Source organism: Porites lutea, chromosome 4 (genome assembly GCF_958299795.1).
Source record: "Porites lutea chromosome 4, jaPorLute2.1, whole genome shotgun sequence".
Classification (NCBI taxonomy): domain Eukaryota; kingdom Metazoa; phylum Cnidaria; class Anthozoa; order Scleractinia; family Poritidae; genus Porites; species Porites lutea.
In genome coordinates this window covers 22,274,080-22,295,801 of record NC_133204.1, presented here as the reverse complement: position 1 = coordinate 22,295,801, position 21,722 = coordinate 22,274,080, and the positions used below count along the sequence as shown (strand labels likewise).

At 40.4% G+C, this 21,722-nt stretch overlaps 2 protein-coding genes across 7 annotated transcripts in view; one reads left to right on the top strand and one right to left on the bottom strand.

Moving 5' to 3' along the window:
* The window catches only part of LOC140932916 (colorectal mutant cancer protein-like), a 30,544-nt gene extending 28,224 nt beyond the window's left edge, over nt 1-2,320 (top strand). Inside the window, exons 11-12 of one of the 2 annotated variants that reach the window (XM_073382413.1) lie at nt 190-286; nt 322-2,320. In XM_073382413.1, the coding sequence (XP_073238514.1) occupies nt 190-273 (84 nt within the window). In that variant the 3' untranslated portion in view covers nt 274-286; nt 322-2,320. Of the gene's footprint in view, nt 1-189 lie in introns of both variants that reach the window. The other variant, XM_073382411.1, reaches the window with a different exon arrangement.
* A 7,228-nt stretch (nt 2,321-9,548) lies between these two features.
* The window catches only part of LOC140932913 (inositol hexakisphosphate and diphosphoinositol-pentakisphosphate kinase 2-like), a 34,295-nt gene continuing 22,121 nt past the window's right edge, over nt 9,549-21,722 (bottom strand). For 3 of the 5 annotated variants that reach the window (XM_073382405.1, XM_073382407.1, XM_073382406.1), the window contains exons 17-22: nt 20,443-20,557; nt 18,654-19,674; nt 13,817-13,969; nt 12,555-12,725; nt 11,134-11,250; nt 9,549-10,316 (exon numbers count right to left, since the gene is read on the bottom strand). In XM_073382405.1, coding sequence (XP_073238506.1) covers nt 10,015-10,316; nt 11,134-11,250; nt 12,555-12,725; nt 13,817-13,969; nt 18,654-19,674; nt 20,443-20,557 — 1,879 coding nt within the window. In that variant the 3' untranslated portion in view covers nt 9,549-10,014. Of the gene's footprint in view, nt 10,317-11,133; nt 11,251-12,554; nt 12,726-13,773; nt 13,970-18,653; nt 19,675-20,442; nt 20,558-21,722 lie in introns of those variants that run through there. The other 2 variants (XM_073382408.1, XM_073382409.1) reach the window with 2 other exon arrangements.

The following is a 21,722-nucleotide window of genomic DNA, read 5'->3' as shown; positions in this document are numbered from 1 at the left end:
TTTCGATTTTGCTTCATCTTTTACCCTTAATTTCTTGAGACTGACCGGTTCTTTTATCAAAAAGGCATCTATATTGTCATTGATTTTTTTTTCTTTTTAAGCTCAGATTTAAAGAAGCTGTTAGAGCTTTATTTTTCTACTGTCTTGGCAGAATTCTTAGACAATGTGTTCTTTTCGTTTGTGTCTTAGGTGCGAACCATGAAGGAAAGAATAGCATTATTGGAAGAAGAACGAAAGACAACTTCAGCACGGCAAAACGAGACCGCGCTCTAGTTCACAATGTCAAGAAAGGCATCATCTGTAATGTACCATTTAAAGTGAAACTACCCCGCTTAACAGGTCCGGACACATTTTTGAACGGACAAAAACTTGCACCGATCCGCCTTTCGTTTTCACAGGACGCGCGCAACTTTGCAACTTTTTGAACGGCAAAGTGTGCAAGTTTTTTTTTGGCCTGATCAGGTCAAAATTTTTACCGGTACGGTTCCACTTGTACGCGGACTCCAGTAACCACCTGAAGAGTGCATTGCACAGTTTGCGCGGTAAAAGCCTGGAGGCTTTGACATAAAAAAATTCATTGCTGACACTGGCAAAAATCTGTACGCACTCGCGTAAACAGAACTGAAACGGAATTGGCACGGTTGTGTTGACGGGTTGCACTGGTAAAAAAATTCGTCCGTTCGAAAATTTGTTGGGACCCTTGTCAACGGGGTCTTTGTAAGTAGAGGAATAACATGCAGCTACTCTAAATCTAAATGATAACATGGGATTTAACAACGTCTAGATGGCACTTTAGAGAAATTGCCACCTGGGGCCAATTTAATAAGACTTTTACAAGTGTCCCTATTGTTTTCTTACTCTAAAACAATACATACAGTTGTAGATTACTCTTGTAAAAGTCATATTTAGGGTCTGTTTACATGGAGGTGGGGTACCCCAGATAGGTGAGGTAACCCGCTTAGGTGGGGTAACCCGCCTGTCCGTATAATCTCTCATTTTAATGTGATCACGTTTACATGTGAGGCGGGGTAACCCGCCCCATGTTACCTCACCTACCCGGGGTCCCCCACCTTCATGTAAACAGGCTGTTAATTGACCCCTGGCTGTGGATAATTCTAGCATGTTCTTTAAATTGAAGTCACGCCTTGTGTTACGAGGAGGTTTCTTAATTTAAGGGTTTAGTGTCATTTCCGTGATGTCCAGTTCAAATTGTAAAATAAGTTGTAGTTTGGTTGTTCGACTTTGTAAAAAAAATACAGTAAACTAAATATTTAAGACCTTCATTTATGGAGGAGTAATCGCGCATGTAAAAGGCCAGGCGGCAGTTAAGAGCGAAGCTTTGCGTAATAGTTTTATGTTACTTACCGTAAGTTGTGGTTTGAATTACTGTGTAGTGTTGTCGGCAGGTGAAAATATTACAGATTTCTGAATTTTATTCCCTGTCCACTTAAATCTATTCCAAAACAACTCTTTTCCTTTGATCATAAAGGTCAATGAGGTACGCATTTATTTTAGAGTTTAAAAAACGGGTTAATCAGGGGCACCCAAAGAGAACACAGTTCAAAACCACTTAAACATAGCATTGTTGAACGTATTTTAGTATTTAAACGGTAGATATAGGCATATTTTTATCCCCTAAAAATTTTTTCATCCGTTCGGATTTCCTAGCTGAAAGTCTAGTGATCCGAAAATAGTCGGGATCAAAAGTTACCTTTTCGAAAATTTCAGCCAGAAAAAAGGCTCCCGAAAATTCTAGGTGACCTTTTTCCGTTAAAAATGGGCATCCTAGGAGAGGCAGGCAAGCAAGAAATTTTACAACAAATATTCCGAAAATTCTAGATCTCAAATCGTTTTCCGAACAGATATTTTCCAAAAATTGACGTTGGGTGCCCCTGGTTAATGCCGACACCGACAGGGCTCGTTAAAACGCATGTACCTCGTACAGAAAGAAATCACAACAGATGACATCAAAGATGTTTTAATGAACTCAACTAACGAGTAAAACGTGGTAAATTAGCTATTGCTTATGTCTTGTATGTCTTGTTTCTGATTGGTTTAAAATCTACGTACATATTGTGATTGGTCAGGGTAGATTTCAGCGATCAAAACCTAGCATGCTCTTTTTGTGCGCTTGATGTATTTTCATTTAATTTGATATTCCAATTTTGGTCAAAGTTTCTTTCAATATGAGAATTACCAGATTTCGCTTTTCTGCTTTGCCAAACTGCTGCATGTGACATGTAACTTCAAATAATATTGCTTGAAGAAGAAAAGCTTGTAAATTGAATTTAGATTTAAATTAAAACCAAAATCATCTTTACTTTTGTTTGTTCTGACTTTGACTGTTAGCTTATTTTTAGACCGCACACCCTGGGTTGCAATATCGAATTGTTTGTTGATGAACAAAAAGGACAGTTCAAACATTACATGAATATCTACACATCATACACAATAATGTATAACTAAACATTGAATCTACTTAAGAGTACATTCTCTTAACAGCAATCAATCGTTAATCTTCTAATCCAGGTGACTATTTTTCACCTTAGAAACCCTCGGGGAAGTGAACTCTTCTCAAAAAAATTTCAGATAGTTACTACTTTTTGACGTTTTGGGTACTGGACGTTTAAACCGATTTTTAACAGAGTCATACACTCCCTGAAGGGAGAGTGACTTCAAGAGACTGACTCGACCAGCATCATCATAGTCCTTTGATGAAAAAATTATTTACATTCATAGGCTTAATTATTTCATAATATAAATATTTTCGATCAACAAGTGTTTATGAATTTTAACAGTTTGGGAGTAGTAACCAGAAATCCAAGTTATAGTAGGAAAATACTTTCCTTCTTCCAACTAACAAATAACAAGCAACAAACAACAACAACAACAGGCAAACGGCAAATTAGCTTTTGTGTCGAGGTTAAGGGGTGATGTCAAAGCGGGTACACCAATGATCTACAATAGCAGTAGAAAGAAGGCCTTTTGAGGGAGAAAAACTTTGGTAATTGCTAGCCTTAGGGAACAGCCGACCTTTCTAGATGCTGCCACTGGTTTTCCCATGAAATGGTGTCTAAACAACGACTACAAAAATCCCATACTATTGACATTCACTAGCCAGATCTGGATAGTGCTTCGGATTGGTTGCAGTCGCTGCTCACTCAGACATCATTTTGCAAGGAAAACAGTGGAGGCGTCAGAAAATGTTGGCTGTTTTTCTTAAACTAGGTGATTGTATACTTTGGGAATTTTCGAAGAGGTGGTAGGAAGAAAATTTGGCGCAGACACACAAGATCAAGGGAGCATCATTGAAAGAGAGAGAGGAATGCATTTTTATGGATATTAAGAAATATCTACAACGTATACCATGCATCAAATGTCAAATTTGTATTCCAACTTTAAACGAGTTAAATAACGAAGTTATACGTCACCCAAATTTTGGGGAAGAATTGAATGTTGATCCTTCAACTCATTCGAAGGTTAACTGTGACAAACAGCTAATTTTTTTCTTTTGAAAAGGCTCTTAACTTTTTCATAAATACGGTTTAAGCCTTCCCTGTTAATAAGTTCTCGAAGGGCTTCAGTTGAATGAAGTTTTCTTCGCACGGCGGCCTTACCGGGATTTCCTTCAAAGTGGTTCAAGAGAATTAAGACATCTTGCCTTTTCCAAGCCACACGTCGCTTACACTGTTTGGTCAGTTTCTTAACTTTCTTTCTAAAGATGCTTTTTACCTTCTCGTAGATTCGGTCAAAACCTTCTCTGTTCAAAAGTCCTTGAAGTTCCTTTTTTCTTTTCATCTTCAAGCGAATGTTAGCTTTGCCAGGGTTGGTACGGAAGTGATTCTTTATGAGCTTGGAATCCTCGCTTTTCCAAGCTTTCCTTTCACGATAGCTATCACAGCTTTCATTTGAAGATGGTATTCCAGCAGCTAAGTTGGTCCTTGTACAGGTCTGGGTGCCTGTTACACTTGTGCTTGGGGTAGATGTTTCTTTGACCACCATCTGGGCACCAGATACAGGATGAGTGTTTATAAATGCAGCCAATTCGTGGACATTTTCCGTCCAGTTTGAGATGGTTGAACTCAGGCTTCTTGCCAGTTGCAGAGGGAAACCCTGGCATCCAAGAAACACGTAAAACTTTTCGAGGGAAAACAAACGCTTCCGAAAGATGCGCATTGATCTTTTCTTTCCCGCACTGGGTTGTATCCATTTCGACACTCGTCCACGATCAAGAAGGCAGTGTATGGTGTCGCCATCTTCCATGTCACAGTCAATGGAATCCATTACATCACCGACCTGAGTGGCATGCACCTTGGCCTCTTCCTCAGTCATTGATCCAGCATCCGTTGTCTGGAGGTATTCAACAAATGCTGAAAGAAAAGCTGCTCGAGTGGCTGGTTTGAGAACCTCATCTTGTTTCTCCTCTTCCTCCAGCTCCTCTATACCATCATCACGTTCCATCTTGATTCTTTTCTCTGGAATATCGCGCATTCTTGCAGCTTGTGATGGCCGTTTACGACCATAAAAACGAACGACCTTTTGGCGATTCTGGTCCTCAGGAGGGCACTCTTGACGCTCTTCAATTACTTCATTCCCAGACAGTACTGACAGTTTTTGCCTTGAGTGTCCGCTGAGATTTCTGAATTGTAACTCCTGCCCTGTTTCCATGTCAATTTTTTTTAACAAGTGTGTCTGTAAACAAACAAAAACACCCAAGGGTTCTTAATATTATATTTTTCTGAGAAGGAATTATGAAAGTGCAGAAAGAGGGAATGGTGGAGTAAAAAGATTCACAAAAAATCCATTGCCGAGAAAGAAAATGTCTCGACAAAAAATGCAGTTGGAAATAATACTACGGGTTAGTGGTCTAGGTATGCCACATTTTTATAGGTTTTCACTAACCAACCAACCAACCGAATTCCTTTCCCAAGCAATTTAACCAATATATTCCTTTCAGATCACACAAACCTTTTAATTTACTTAACTTTTAAATTTATCCAGTGGCACTTACTGTAAACTAAAATTCATGTGCCAGTGCTTTTTTTTTTTGGAATAATTAGGTTGCTCTCCTCTCCTTTTTCTATGTAACCCTACGTAAATTTCAATTTCCTCCTGCTTTGATTAGCTGTATGGTATTTCGCTGAAATGGGCTGTTTTGAAGGAAAATGGGAATGTTAATAAGTAAACATAAATTTCAAATTGAAATTGAACTTGAACTTAGACAAAAAGCAAAAAAAGCATGACTTTGTTGATCTCAAAATTTGGGAAAACTCAAGTACTCCATACTACAATAATTAGGTGCAATCTGGATGCTTAAATTGAGCAATGCCAGTATTCAGATTGAGGTTTACTAGCTTTTCTGGACATAGGCCTGCCCAGAGGGAATGTGCATGAACGGCACTCAGGTCCCATGCGAGCTGCCATCCCTACCCAATCCCACAACCCCGAAAGGTTGGCCACACCACCAGGGTCTATGACCCCTGCTCTTTTCGAATAGTGATGTGGGTTCTTTTATGTCCCACAAGAACAAATCAGTGAAAGTGCTGTGAGATGTGAGATGGGTCCTACGGTTTTTTATCCTTATCTGAGAAGACTAGAAAGTCTAACCATTTATAGATGTCATTACAAAGGCAGCACTTTCTTCTCATTTTTTTAAAGACCCTGAGTGTTGATCTGGCCGGGTTTGAACCCTTGACCTCCCGCTCGCAGACCGGTGCTCTCCTAACTGAGCTAACCAGGCGGTTCAACATTGAACATGAAAATGCAAAAAATACAGTTGTGGTTGTGGTCAAAGAAAAGATTAAAGCCATAACTACCTTGTCAAACTAAGCCATATTAAATCAACAGTGAGATATTAAATCACATTATAAAAGGTAGACTAAGAAATAAAGCTTAGGGAAAGGATGATCACGTGGTACACATTGACTTAGTATTTTGCTTGCCAAACATGTGTCTAAATTTCTCTAATCAAACACTGCTTGGATCAACTCCACGGGGGAGGTACTTCCTTATAAGAGGCTAATGGGGATGTGCCACTGGATGGGGTCGCATTTTCACCACTGGATTGACTAGAATGGGGTTGCATTTTCAATACAGCTAGAATTGGTCGCACATTTTCGGATTTTTTGGGGTAAGACATTATAACTGGCCACAGAATAGACTATAATGGGGTAGGGGTTCTGAGAGGCCAGTGGCACATACCCAGCAAAAATTAACGCAAAGAATTGCGCAAATATCAATCCAGGAAAAGGAATTTTCATCTGCGCACTACATTGACTCAACAAAATCCTAAACTCCTAATACATAGCCAAAAACAATGATTAATTAATCCTTAAAGTCCTATAATTTACAAATCGCACCTAACAATTTATTAAAAATAATAAGTCTAAGATTCTAAAAACAATGACTAACTAATCCTTAAAGTCCTATTTGCACATCGCACCTAATAATTTGTTAAAAATAATAAGTCTTAAATTCTAAAAACAATGACTAATTATTATAACATCCTATTTACAAATCCTTCTTTATAAAACAATAAAACAATAAATTAGTTAGGAAATGCCTTCTGATGGAAGTAATTAAGTTTTAAGAGACTTTTTAAAGGCAATGACTGAAGATTTATTTCTAATAATAAGGGGAAGATCTTTCCATAATTTTGGGGCAGCCATTTAAAAGGATCGATCACCAAGTGTGGAAAAATATCGACTTGCATGATGGAATGTTAAAAAGTTTGCCGTCATTTAATCTAAGATAGTTACTCCCCCCCTCCCTCCACCCTCCACTGTCCTTCAGAGATACAAGTTCAGAAATGTAAGTCGGAGCTAGTTTAAAAACTATTTGATATGCTCCGGGTAACCAGTTGTAGCAATGGTGTAATATGACAAAATTTGTTTTCTTTGAATACAAGGTGTGCAGCAGAGCATGTAAGCCTTCAGACCCTAAAAACTGTACCCTGTTCAGTGGCACATACCTGTTAAGACCATAAGCCAAAACTTCCTCCCCAGTGGGGGGAGGTGGGTGGGCTAGGGGAAAAAATGGCCCAGTTGATATATTTGCAAAAAAGAGACATGTATGCCATTTTCATAGGCCAAGATTGATGAAACATACACAAAATAAGACTAGTTGAGATTTACCTTTTTATCACTTGCTCTCATTCTTTAAATTATGATTTCCCTTCAAGTCTGGGTAGTTAAAAGGATTCAAAAGCGTAAAGCTTAACTCATATTTTGGTGGCCAGTAAGCAGTGGCAGATCTAGGGGAGGGCCCTTATTTTTAGACCAAACTGTTGCCCAAACACCCGGAAAAATTTTTGGTGAGACCGTCCCCCTCCCCCTTATCTCAGGGTCTGGGTGATGCCTACCCCTTTCTCCCCACCTAATCTGAAGGCGTGGATCTGCCACTGGTAATGCATCAGTCAATTCCAGCTGGAATACTAAAACCATAAACTGGTGTCATCATGGGGTAAAGTCTTAATTATTAGAATAGCACTATTTCAAAGTAAGACGTTAATTGAAACAAAAAATCGCACATTAAACTGCTTAAAATGGCACTACAAGACTGTGCGATCAATATAAAATGTTGCAGTGTTGACGAAGGATGGGGCATTTGCCCTCTTGTCCCCATCCCGGGGGATTTGATAGCTCAAGAGTCCCCACCCCCGGGAATTTGCCATCCAGGGCGGGGCAGGGGGGGGGGCTGGGCGCAGGTGGAATTGACTGATGCATAAGTGTTGTAGCACTTTTAAATCTAGCCTCGAATTCGCCGCCTCTTCCCGTCACTAGGGACATTTCACGAAATTTACCAACAACACGGAGCAATGAGGGGAGGCTGTATTAGCAGGCAAATTCAAATCTCATGCTATTGATCAACACCACACATTTCAATATATGGTCAAAAGGATTCGATAATGAAAAAATGTAGCCGATTATTTCGTGTTCTTAGAGATTCAGGAGATTTAAAGAATGTCTCCCGATAGCTTTAATACTCTAAATAAGCTTAGAACATTACACAGAAACCGATCAACTATGCAAGCAGCATAATATATAAACACTCATGTGTACTCACCGGGATAAACGTATATGGGCGAAGCAGAACATATGCCGATTGAAAGTGCGGGAATTTGCTGGAATTCCCGGATTATCAGCTGATTCGTCCGTGTCGTCACACAGCCTTGGCGCAACAGCTGTAGCCCGGATGCATTGCAAAGAAATTTTAAAAAAGACGTTTCAGCAAAAAAGGATGATTCCTCGTATGGAAAAATTTCTCACGGTCTTCTTCTTAGGAGTCTATCCGAAAAATCGGGACCACTCTCAGATAACAGTATGCTAAGTACTAGTTGATATTTATTCGGCACTTTATTGTTATTTTTCAGTTTCACTAATAAGGTTTTAAAATACTGTTTACGCACTGCGTGAATTTGCGATTTTTGGCGTCTTTAAATAAAACATACCTTTTGTTTTGTCCCTAGGGTGGGACATTTGCACAGATTTTAAGACACCACCGTGGGTCTGCTGGCCTAACGCGGGGCATTTACATCTTTCCGAAGATCCCCGATAGATGCCCCCGGGGGTGGGGTGGGGTAGATGGGCTTTCGCACTTTTGTTAGTATGCGCGTGGCCTTGAGCCAGGGTAAGATAAGGGCCTGTTGACATGGAGGTGGAGGACCCCAGATAGATGAGGTAACATGTGGCGGGTCACCCCACATATCATGTAAACGTGATCAAATGAAAATGAAAGATTATATGGAGAGGCGGGTTACCTCACCTACCTGGGGTCCCCCACCTTCATGTGAACAGGCCCTAAGTCACCGACCAAACGGAGAAGGTTTCAATAAAGGCGCGCCCTTCTTTCACCATAATGATAAAAAACATCAGCTTGTGCGTTCCTCTCTCTTAAAAAACTTTTATTTTGTCCACTACATTACACATTTACAACTTACATGCGAAACACCCGCGTCAAATGACAATATTGGGCGAAAATACATCCAACGTAGAACTTAAAAATCATGGTAAAACAAGAGACCAAAAGAATGTGGACTCGAAACGGTCCGTTTTCGTACTAACAAAACAAGCATAAAGAAGCCGGCGTCCATACTTGCATTTTCCAAAAATTCGGAGAGAATTTAGAAGGCCAAACCGCAAAAAAATGTGAGTCAAATGTACGCGATAAGTGATGGGTGTTATCAAGTTTAAAGTCACCCAGCTTACATCTAAAGTACGAACGCGTGCAAAACATGACAAATACAAAAACAGGACTCTGAGCACCTTCTCATTGCCCTATTTAAGTATCATTCACAATAACGTTATAGCATGGCTGAACACCATCAGAATTCAAATTGTAGAATAAAACTTTAATGAAAGAAATCATGTGGTAAAAAAAATAATAAATAAACAATACAATGACAACAAAAAGGCAAAACACCAGTACAAGTTAAAATTTGTATTTTTGTTGTCTCCATTTGCATAATTTAAACAACATTGAAATAATCTGAGTCTCCATTTGCACATCTCACAGAAAACACATTGTTTGCCCCCCCCCCCCCCAAAAAAAAAAAAAATTGTATAACCTTTGTTTTTTAATTTCTCTTGGTTATCAAGGTACGTGCAAACGGACGCAACATGGTTGGCCAAAAACTCCCAACACTGTTGGATGCTACATATTGCGTCCGTTTGCACACCCTGTTGCATGTTGTTGGATGATGTTTGAGTGTTGTTGTGCAAAGTTCAATTGAAACCGGTTAAACAAAATTTTGAGGGTATACAAGGTATATCGTGGGAGATGTGCCAATGGCAAATGAAGCGTTTTCACATGACGTCACGGCGGCCATGTTGGTGTTCCAAACCAATCCTTTGGGAGTAAAACTCTATTCTTATGTAAAGGCTTTCTTTTGTTCTAATAAATTTGCATAGATGCTGGCCACGTGAGTGAAAAGTGAAAACGTTCTATGGGCTCTTTTATTGTACAATTTGGCAATAACTGAATGAACTATTTTAAATATCGTAAAAAAAACTCTTGTCAAGAATCTAGCTTTTGAATGGCCTCAGTTAACAGGTCGGTAACACCCTCCGTATCCGGCTCACTCCCCGCTGAACTCTTTTTCTCGGCTGATTGCACCGGATTAGGAGCTGATCGCGCAGCAAGCCTTCTTGAAGGAGGTTTTCTAGAGGGTGTGTTGATAGGCGTAACCAAGGTTTCAGCACCTTCCCCTGCTGTTTTATCAAAAAATCCGTCCATTTCTTTAAGCGGCACTGAGTTGTGCAATGTACGCAAGGGATTCAGCGATTCTACCTTGGTCATTTCTTCGTAAAAATCTGCAACTAAAATTAAAAGGGATTTCAAATTACTTTGAAGCAGGACAAACTCCGCTTAGGCCCGACAATAGAGAGATTACGTTTACACCAAACGGTTAACGTGAATTTGTACCACGTGATCAAGTTTTCCCCTTAATTGTCGTTTACTGTTTAAACGTTTACTCAAAAATAAGTAGTTTCAAGCCAGTTTTATCCGCGAGTAAGAGAATTGTTCTGGACAGTTTTTATCTGCTTTCCTTCTATTCTGAGAAATTCTCAACGTGAATCTGCCGTTTGCCGTAAACGCGACTCTTAATCTCTCTATTATGTTCTGTGGGGCCACTTGTTCGGCAGTAGTAGTTGTTACAAGGTGAGTCTCGAAAGTGCTCCTTAGCTTCCTCCTCATGTTGGATTGATTGAAGCTATGTTCACCCCTGGTGCCCGTGGACCCAAGACCTGTGTACCGGCACAAAATGGCGCCGCGTTCACACCTAGGGTACTTGACATGTAACTTTGCGCATATCGTATCGCCGTGTGTGTCAGACGCCATTTTGAAGATGTTCACATTAGTGTCCAGCGGGTAGCGAATGTGGGCACCACGTCTGGTCACTACGTTTGAACATAACCTTGTAAGTCATCTTATGCATGCAGTATACTGTGTGAACACCATTGTCCTTATGTTTGCGTCGCTGGAAAGGTAGTTCACCTCGGAGACAGTTTACAGATAGTTTGCCGTAAATCACGCCACGCGAGGAGATGCAATGTGTAGAGGAAAGGGGAAATAGATATTGCTACTGGTGTTAGTTTTATTTATTAGTAGTGAAGTGAAAAAACCGCTTCTTACTTGGTGGTTTGCGGCTGTTCTTTGTGCTCTTTGTAACGGAATAAGGTCTGACGACCAATGCACTTGAGATGGCGTAAGAAAGCTTTCTCACCGCACGGATAGCGGACGTTGCAGATCCTGTGTAAAACAACAAAAGTAGTTTGGGTTAAGGAAAGTGGGCACTAGCAGGTGACAAAAGAACTTCTGGGATCTCTCACGTAACCTGTGTTAGTACAGATTGGTAACAACCTTTCCAAGTCTGAAAGCTCGGAACCAAAAGACTACCAAACCCACGTGTTAGTGCTGTTCATCTGTGTTAGTGTAAGAGAATCGGGGCAGGGGGACTGGAATAAAATAAAAACATATATTGACGACGGGTAAAGGGTGCAATCTCCGTTTAATTCAACGATTTCTTTCGTCAATCGTTTTTTGATGTTCACTTAATTTTCCCTAACCAACCCAATAAACAGCTTAAGCAACCACGAGGATTATACTCAACCACGACAATGCGATAAAAAAAAAAAACTGGATGAAATCAGCCAGTTCCGCACGTGTCATACTTCATGCTGCACTTTTGTCGCCCTCTGTTCTAGTACGACGTGAAATGTCCTCATGAAACGTCTCACTGAGGACGTAAATACACCCATGATATCGATCTTTGGAAACATGGATCTCGTCCTTAAACAATGTAACTCCAGACACATTCGCAAATCACAGACACCGTGGTCAAGTTTTCAAAAATTTGAGTCTTTAACTTTTATGCAAAATCTACAAACAAATTGCATTGTTATATTCCTATACTTGCACTCAACTAAACAGGGACTGCCATTGGTTGATTCTTGGTCACATGGCCTTGACTAAAATCAAATGTATCCTGATCATGATACATCCGTCTCGGAAAACATCCTGACTCGAAGGAAAACAAAACTCACTGGTTTCCCGAGGGATCTGACATTAAGTGTATAATGTACTGACCAACAACATGGCCGGTTTATCACATGAGTGAGCCAAACTCTCGTTATACCCTCCTTGGGATACCTGGCTGAGTGCCACAGGAATGTAAATAGGGAGCTTAACCCAAAGGCGTGTCTAAGCGAGGCACGTCAACCGGAAGTTAGTCCTTTTTCCTTCAAATATGCCTTGACGCTACTGAATTTGTACTGCTATGGGTCTTTGTTCTTAAAGAGTCGGTCTGCCTGAAAATTTGGCTAACACTACCACCCAAGAATGCACAAAGTCCACTTCCGGTTGACGCGTGCTACTCCAAAACGTCTTTGCTTAAAGCTCGGTTGTAAAAGACCTCTTACACATTTCACTTGTGCACATGATATGCGGTAAGAAGAGTGTTCGCAGAAAAAATACAAACTAATTAACTTGCAAGCAGGCATCTCACCAGGGTTTTGCTGAGTAACACAGACTATTCTAGAAAGTCAATATCTTACCAACACTTCGTTTCCTTGTTGGTGATCCTTTTTTTAACGCAGGAGATGACTTTACTATTCTCAATAATTGATCACCTTCGTCACTTCCCTGCTTATTCACCAGGTCATAGCTGACCTTCCGCGGGCGCTCAGACGTGGTGTCTGATTTGGCTGACGAGGGTTTTTCCGTTCCTGTCAATTAAAAATTACATTTAGTTGGACATAAACGTCATACATTTTGGCATGAAATTATATGAGCTGAAACATAACAACGAACATAACACGAGCTGTGATGTGTACAGTTTAACCAAGCGCCTTTATCCAGATTTTCAATTCACTACGTCTACCGGTAAAGCTCCAGCAAGAACAAAGAATGCACGTCATGTACAAGTTACAAGTGATTATGTGACACGCGCAAACAACGAAAGACTATCTTTCTGACAGGAAGTGAAAGCTTTTATTGACAATGAATATTAACGACATAAACTAAAAAGAAAACTGGTACAAGCTGTCGGCGCAACTCCTCCTGGGATCGTTTGCTATAATTGGACGATAGCATCCAATGGCAACAACCAACCAATCATTGCTTATAATTACATCCGGGAGCCGCGACGTTTTCAGAAACTTGTATTTTCATTGGCCTTTGAAAACACACCTGCTGTCTGGTTCATTCATCGATTGTTTCGTTCGCTAATTTAAATTAAAAACAACTCCTTTTCCTTGGAGCTTCCTGGTACCCCCTTATATTGTTAACCTTCACCATCCCACGAATCTTAGCGCCAAAAGTGTGTAACCATCATTCCCGTAGTTTATGGACAGCAAATGTTACAAACAAAGCAAATGAACCAACAGAAACTCAAAAAAAATGTGGTTAAGAGCGGAATATTGTGAAATGGCAAACTAAAAAAAATGATAAGTGAACGGAGATTACAATAAATACGAGCGTTTTTCAATAAAACAACGAAAATACAGTCAATATGAACATTGTGTGGCTTGACAGTGAAATGATACTATCTGTTTCCGGAGATTCTGAATATAAAAATTTGGGATGTTCTTAAAATCTTCCTGGTAGCTCTTGGAGTTTATAGGAGCTCTATCAGAAGCTTTTTAAGACTGCAACATACAACACCTACTTCCAGTTGAAGGAAGATGAAGGAATTACAAGCAACAAACTTAAAACGAAGCGGAAGCATGGTCCTGACGAATGAGAGTGAAACAAGGTAACTTTCTGACAACTGACTTTCTTCCTTTCTTCCTGTCACTATGCCACCTTCATTTGTCACCTTTTCTTGGCTCCTCTTTTTGACTCTCATCCTTTAGTGTGTAAAGTTCATCCGGTTCGTGTTCGTCATCCACGCCGCTCTTCCGCTGCCGTTCAAATACATCCGTTAAATAGTCACATTCATCATCCTCTTCATCAATGGTGAGCATTTGTCCTGTTTTTGTCAATAGTGACCATGAAAATGCCAGATATGTTAAGCAATATGAAATGCCTAAAAGCGTTAGATAGGAATAGCATACAAGCCTCGATAATGCGTTAATAGGACTGAAGCCAGGAGGTACACACTTTTCTGTCGCACTTTCAAACAATCGCACCACTTCATAATTCTCGCTGCTAAGCACGATACATGTAAAGATTTTGGAATGTGAGACTGAGACTTTTGGAATACTTTTTATTTCAACAGATGTGTTTCCATATTTCTTGTAAAGATGCCATAAAACGCCTGCTAACGTCAAAAATGTCATTTTATTCAACAGATTCAACAGTTTGTTTCTCCGGAGTCAGTCCCAAGTCCAATTACGCCACCATGCTTGTAGTGGGAACGAAAATTAAATATCAAAGCATGCTTAACAAAGAGCAGTATTGTAAGGATATTTCACGCCGTTTTCTGCAGTGGTTTCTCATTTAATTGCTGTGTCATGGCTGTAGAGTATGTTTTGATCCCATTTCCAAAACAACTAAACGGAAAAAAAGAATTTAATAAGAAGAGGGAAGAACAAACATCACAAAATAGAGAGTGCAGAGAATGAGGGTAGGGGGAAAACAAAAGTGTTATGGCGGAGGTGGTGTTGATCGAAGTGCGGCAGTATGTGGTGGTGGCGATAAAGGTGTGAAAATCAGAAATGTGGTGGTAGAGGTGGAGGGAAGATAACAGAACTGTGGTAGTTGTTATCGCCGGTGGTGGTGGAGGAAAGACAATAGAAGTGCGGTGATGGTGGATGACAGAAAATGGAAATGTGGTGGTGGTGGAGGAGGAAAGACAATGGAAATGTGGTGGCGGCAATGGATGAAAGACAATGGAAATGTGGTGGTGGTGGTGGAGGAAAGACAATGGAAATGTGGCTGTGGTGGAAATTTGGTGGTTTCGATAGACGAAAGACAATGGAAATGTGGTGGTGGTAATGGTGGAGACAATGAAAATGTGGTGGTGGCGGCGCTGGAGGAAAGACAATGGAAACGTGGTGGCGGCGATGGATGAAGGACACTGGAAATGTGGTGGTGGCAGTGGTGGTGGTGGTGGTGTAGGAAAGGCGATGGAAATGTGCTGGTAGGAAAGACAATGGAAATGTGGCTGTGGTAGAAGAGGAAAGACAATGCAAATTTGGTGGTTTTGACAGATGATAGACAACGGAAATGTGGCGCTGGTGGAAGAAAAAAGACAATGGAAATTTGGTGACGGATGAAAGACAACAGAAATGTGGCGGTGGTGGAAAAGGAAAGATAATGGAAATTTGGTGGTGCTAATGGTGGAGGAACAACATTGGAAATGTGGTGGTGGAGGAAAGCCAATAGGGACTTAAAGATCCAACAATGCGTCGGCAACGAGAACAATAGGTTTAATAAGCAACAGAACAACTTTGCACATGCATCACGCATTATTTGTATATTTTTTTGCCGTATTTGCACGACTTAAGACGTGAAAATTCCTAATTCGCGAACATAACCAAGCAGGGACGAAATATTCTTTATCTTCCTGAACTTGGACATGGTCCCTAAGAATCAACTCCAGAGAAGTTCTCCTGGATTTGAAAAAGTAAGTGGGTAAATATAATTGCGATTAAGACTAAAAGAACACAAATTCACTTTTTAAGCGACGTTTTCGATTCCTTTGCGTCGTTGGATCATAAAGTCCCTAACAGCAATAAGGCAGGGTGGTGGTGTTAGAGAGAAGACAATTGCAATGTTGTGGCAGTGCAGGGAAGACAATGAAATTGGAGAGGAGTGACATAATTGACTTGCAGGCGACTCGGAAGGGAAAAGGGACGAGTTTAAAAGTGCCCAAAAGAATCTATTGCGTCTAATGCTAGAACATATACTTATTAATGTGCTCGCCAACAATCAGTTAACCGCAACTATCGTCAGTCAATGCGTCAGGAAATAAAACGCAGCAATTACTCAAACCCAGCAAACCGTCATAACAGGTAGAACATAAAAAAAGAACGTGAACAAGTTCACGTGTAGTAAATGCATTGTAGAGTGATGCCATAGCAGTTCAATGGGAAAGCAAACCAGCCACCAGAACTATAAACAGAAGTATGCTACACAAATGTTTGACAGTTGCTTGTCGTATGAAAGGTATTTCGAAGTGAAGCGCTTTCGCATCAAAGTACAACATCTCTGCAGGTGTTTTTAGTGTGTACGTGATTACAAAGGTCTATACAGCTAAAACTGCGTCAAAGCAAGTTTACGGTGGGATTATGGTTAGCTCTAAAGAAGATGGTAGTCTGCCTTGCTAGCACCAAGTAAAGAAAGGGATTCATTCCAGGACAAAGCTTGCACGTGTACGGTTGATATTGGATGTCTCAGATTTGTGCAGTAAACACAATGAGGCGAACCACAAGCACTTCTCGAATACTCCATAATTGTTTAAAAACAGCCACAAGAATAGTACCTAAACTGTTTCATTCAATTTTAACCGTTTATTAAAACAACAAGTCATGAATAGCCCCCGTTCGAAATATTAAAATTCTGACATGACTCCGAGGCTTTCTGGTCATTTTTCCGTATTTACTTTGGTTTTCTTTGTGCTGAAGTCTCCTCTGGGAATTGCCATATAATGGAGTGGTGAAAAGCCTCGGAGTCATCTTCAAATTTTCATATATCGAACGTGGCTGTGGACACGAAGAGTGATACTATCATAGCCGTAGAATAAAGTCAGCTGCCCTACAATGGAAATATAATATATTAGGAACAAGACCTTGCGAAGAGAGGTTATAAATTTGTCACGATAGCACACGTTCGTTATATTACCATTCTAACATGGCTCATTCCCGGGCGTAAGGGTTAAAATTGCAAATTTCCACGACTTCATTGTCTCGCAATTCCCAGAAGAGACTTGAGCACAAAGAAAACAAAGCTAAATATAGAAAAATGACCAGAAAACCTGGAAGTCATCTTAGAATTTGAGGATATCGAACGTGGGCTATTCATGTCGTGCGGTGATCGTTTAGCGAGCAGAAAGTTTGAATGTACATATTTCTACAAATTGGATTGGTGTCCGCAGTTGCTTAACAACAAAGACGCGACAAACACAAAACCACAAAATACTTGGTTGGTTGTTTCTCCTGCCGTTTTGATGGTCTAGAAATGCTTCTGGCCATGAACTCACAAGGAAAAAGTATTTTAAAGAGAACATTGAAGCGATTTGTACCATTGGCTTCAAAATAAGAGCGAACATCAAGATAAAAGCGCATTCATATTGCGTCTCACTTCGCAGACGAGTTTGCTGCTGTCCATCCAGTTCCTCGCACCACCCATCAATGGCGCCAAACACACAGAGTTTCGCGAGGTTTGCGAGACAAGTATTACAGACGCATATTAGAAACCAGGGAAACGAGTTTTTCAATGCGGGGCAGTGAAAGGATCATTTTTAAAAGTTCTGGAACTCAAGATGATGACAATTTTTATAGCAAATCTACCAGTTACTTGCGTTGGAAGTAATTCTACTAGCTTCTTGTAATGAAGGCGGCATAAATAGATGCAAATGATCGAGGGATCAAGAGAAAGGTAACCACGTCTTATTTTACAGAGCTTTAAATATGACCATGCATTAATTACTCTTTCATATGACAGTTTATCTGTAAAATACCCTAAAACGTACTGAAAATTAAAAAGCAGCAATTAGGAAAATTAGCAAGACAATGGAAAAAGAGAGAGTGGGTCAACTACTTATCAAACCAAGTCGTAAGAAAATGTTAAACAGCGTTGGGCCCTCTTTCGAGAAAAAATATTTCAGAAGGGGGGCAGCGTCACCCTCATTTGCCAAGTCCTAAAAAGACCTTGAGAATGGTACAAAAGGATTCAGAGCACGTGAAGGGAGCTTGCTCATGAAACGTAATTGTTGGCTTCTCAACAAACTGACCTATATAGAACTACTGCGTGCCATACGACAATAGGATCATTATACGTTTCTAGGAGACTGCCCACCTACCCACTTACTTCTCACTTAGGTCAAAAAGTTGGCTTAAGGGAGGGGTAGGTGGGCAGCTTCCCAGGCCATTTGCAGCTGGTCATTCAAGTGGTTCAAAACCACCATGCTGGAGAGCAAGGAACGCAATGGGACAAGACAACCAAGAGGCTCACACCATTTAAGATGGTAAATTCCTTTGTTTGTCTTGTCTTAGTGTGTCCCATGCTCTCAAGCATGGCGGTTTTGTACCATGTGAATAACCAACTAGAAAGAGCCTAGTATTGTTTCAACATTCTGTACCTGGTATGCCGCAATATTGTCTCAATATTCTGTGAGCACTTGTGAGACAATTAAAGGTCAAACAGTCCCAATACTCCCCCCACACATATGAATAGATAATAATGACAATCATCACTCTGTGCTTACCCGAGTTCCGCAAAGTAACGCGAAGAAAATAAATATTGAGACTATCGCGAGACACTGTTAAAATGACATTTAACCCTTTTCAGTATACCGGATCTACAACTATGTTGAGGGGCTGTAAGGCTAACAACAGCTCCCAACAATGTGAACAGAATATTGAGATGGCCCATAAATAGACAGTACTAGGGTATTTTCCAAAGTGGCCTATGTGTTATATAACTGTGTAACTCTTCTACGCCACATCCCAAGCGCCTCACACTAACTTGACTGTAGTTAATAACCTTACCTTCTGAAAACGTGGGAACGTTCATGTCATCACTTGACTCACACCTTGGTAACGGAGTCGCGTAAGTAACAGGGTAGGCTACACTCACAGAATGTGACTTTGGTCGTGTCTTCCTCACAGATTGATTCGTTTTGTCTCCATCAACAATGCATTTCACTGAATTCTGCCCTTGTACAGAAACCTTTTGAGGTATAACAACAGCTGAATGAACATCACTATCAGATTTGGTCCGTAACTCGCCTTCACTTCCTTTTTGCTGCGTCTTGCTGTCTTTCAAGGAAGACTGTTGTTGCAGTTCAATTTCACCCGCGCTAGAACTCCGCCGCTTGTTATTCACCGCCTCCTCTGCGGACGATTCTTCAATTGAAGTGCCAGACGTAACAGCACTGTCACTTGTGCCTTCACACAAACCAGAATCGGAGAAGTTATCAAGTCCAATTGCACACCGCGGCCGCTCATTTCCAGCATAAACAGTCTCATCAAATGGCTTGTCATTGAACGGTTCATAGCCTGTTTCATTCAAACTCTTTTCGTCCTCCACAAGATCTGGTCCCAGAGAGGTCGCAACAACGCTTACAAGATCATTTGTATCAAAATTTTGTACGCTCTTTTTCGACGCTGTAGAACGCGAGTCCGTGGTTGAAGCATCGGGCGGCAAGGTGAGATCAAGGTCTGCATTGGGAACGCCTTTAACGTCCTTCTCATTTTGTGGCTCATCAACTCCTTGCGCCCTGTTTACAGCCCCTTCCACCACAGCATCTGAAGGGGTTCCACTACTAGTAGAAAACCTTGCATCCTCGACACTACGCTTCCTACAGGGAGATTTGCGTGCGAGGAACTCAGGATCATCCATGGTTTTAGCTCCGGGGGAGAAGTGCATTTCCACGTGAAATCGGTGTTCTGACTGGGGGTCAGCTTTAGGATCCTCATACAACATCAGTACAATCTGAGTCATGTAATTCAGCTCTGGCACCTCTGATAGGAATTCAACGGCTCTCTGCCACTGCTCGTCTGGTACATCCTAAGAATAGTTCAAAGAGAAATTCAGTTTGTAGCTGATGTCCAGACCTCGAAGCTCAGAAAATAAACACCAGTACTTCGTCAATTACACTGGCTACCAATCAAACAGCGAGTAGCGTACAAAATACTAATCCTTACTTATAAAGTAATGAATGGCATGGCTCCGAAATATATTGTTGACTATACCCCATACAGGTAACTAAGATCCTCTTCAAACAATCTCCTTGTCATACAAAAGTCTAATCTGAAATCTTATGGAGACAGGGCTTTCCGTGTGGCTGCCCCCAGACTTTGGAACGTATTACCTAACAGCATAAAATTAATCCAATCCCTAAATGTTTTAAGAACAAATTAAAAACATTTCTTTTTAAAGAAGCATTTTATTAGTTATATTTTATATTTTTTAGAGATCGTTTAAGAAACTTTTTTTTCTTTTAATATTGTACTGAAACATTTTAATATTTATCGTCATCAGAGAAAATGTAATTGTAATTTTTGATTTTAATCTTGGTATTTTTACTATTGTAAAGCTCCACGAGCTTTAAGGACATGTTGCGCTATATAAATACAGTACCCTATTATTATTATTATTATTATTATTATTTCCTAGGCAGCCGTTTTTGTCTCGTTACCCAACGCTCCCGCTTCGTCGTCCCTCTTGCTCTATTCCTGAGCCCGTTGCTGTTAATTTTATACCGCATAGCTTTTCGCGTCGACACGACAGACAGTCAGTTGAAAAGGTATGTGTTAATTAGAAAACTAAACTAACCTCAAAAAGCTTTCCAAGCCTGAAAACATTTAAAACAGTGTGAACATGGCTCTCACTGGTGAAGTACAACCTCGTCCGGACATGGCGATGAGGAGTCACCACACTCTGTGAGTAACTATAAAAACAAGTCAAAACAACGTAAAATATTAAAAGGTTAGCAATAATATCAGTGTATTTTAGTGATACGAATGTTACTAACATTATGTGTAAGCAGCGAAACATATCGATTGCTTTTTCCTACAGCTGTCGTTGTTAACACTCTTCTTCCACCAGTTTCATTTAGGAGTAATATGTAGTCTAGGTGCTTAGAATAAAACATCCGGGCGACACGTCTCATTTTCCTGTCGGAGGTAAATATCATGTCTTGAAGAGCTCCAAAAAATTTTGCTAGCACCTGATTAAAAAAAGTATGAGTCATGACAGCCCATTGATACACACGGCGGCTCTTAGGACTCAAACTTTCTTTTGAATTTTACAAATTTGCTTCGAAGTATTTGGGGGAGTTTAAAGCTTATACGTCCAGCTGCATACAGTTATGCACAATGGATCCTCGAAAGGAGGAGAAAAAAAGATTAGCAAAGTGTTACATTTTGCCTTCGTGATTATATATTTTAATAGACCAGTGACAATCGAAAAGTGGATTATGCTTTGGGTGTCATGGATAAAATATAAAACCAGCGAGAAAATCTTGATCTTTGCTAGCATCAGTTAAGGGGAGAAAGTGTCAAAGTAATATCACTTGATAAGAAAGTGAGACAAGATGATAGACAAGGGTAAACACCAGAAGATACAGTAAAAGGGAAAAGATGACGATCAAGGCTGCAAACATTGGCAAATAGGATTGAATCCTCCACTCGTGACTGGCCTTGCTGAATGAGATAATGATAAATAAGACGACGAACTAAGACCTGTCATCAAGAAAACAGAAGCTCTTCTGAACTCGACGCCCCTTAAATGAACGAACTAGCGTCGAGGCCTAACTCTTATATTGTTAGCCTGCTAGAAGGACAACTCATATGACGACTTGGCGCTCAATCCTAGGAACCGATGGACACTGATTCAAAACTTGCTAAGATATTCTGGACGCACTGGAGAAGGGAGTATCTAGCAAGCTTAAAGACATTTAGATCAAGTAGTCAAAGTGTTCATTGGTTAGGATAGACTGGTGTGTGTTCTCCAAGAAAACACGCGGGCCAAAAACTCAGTAACACGCTCAATAACCCAACTGTAAACGTTAAACTGCCAGAGACTCGAAGTAAAGAGAACATCTCAGGATGGAT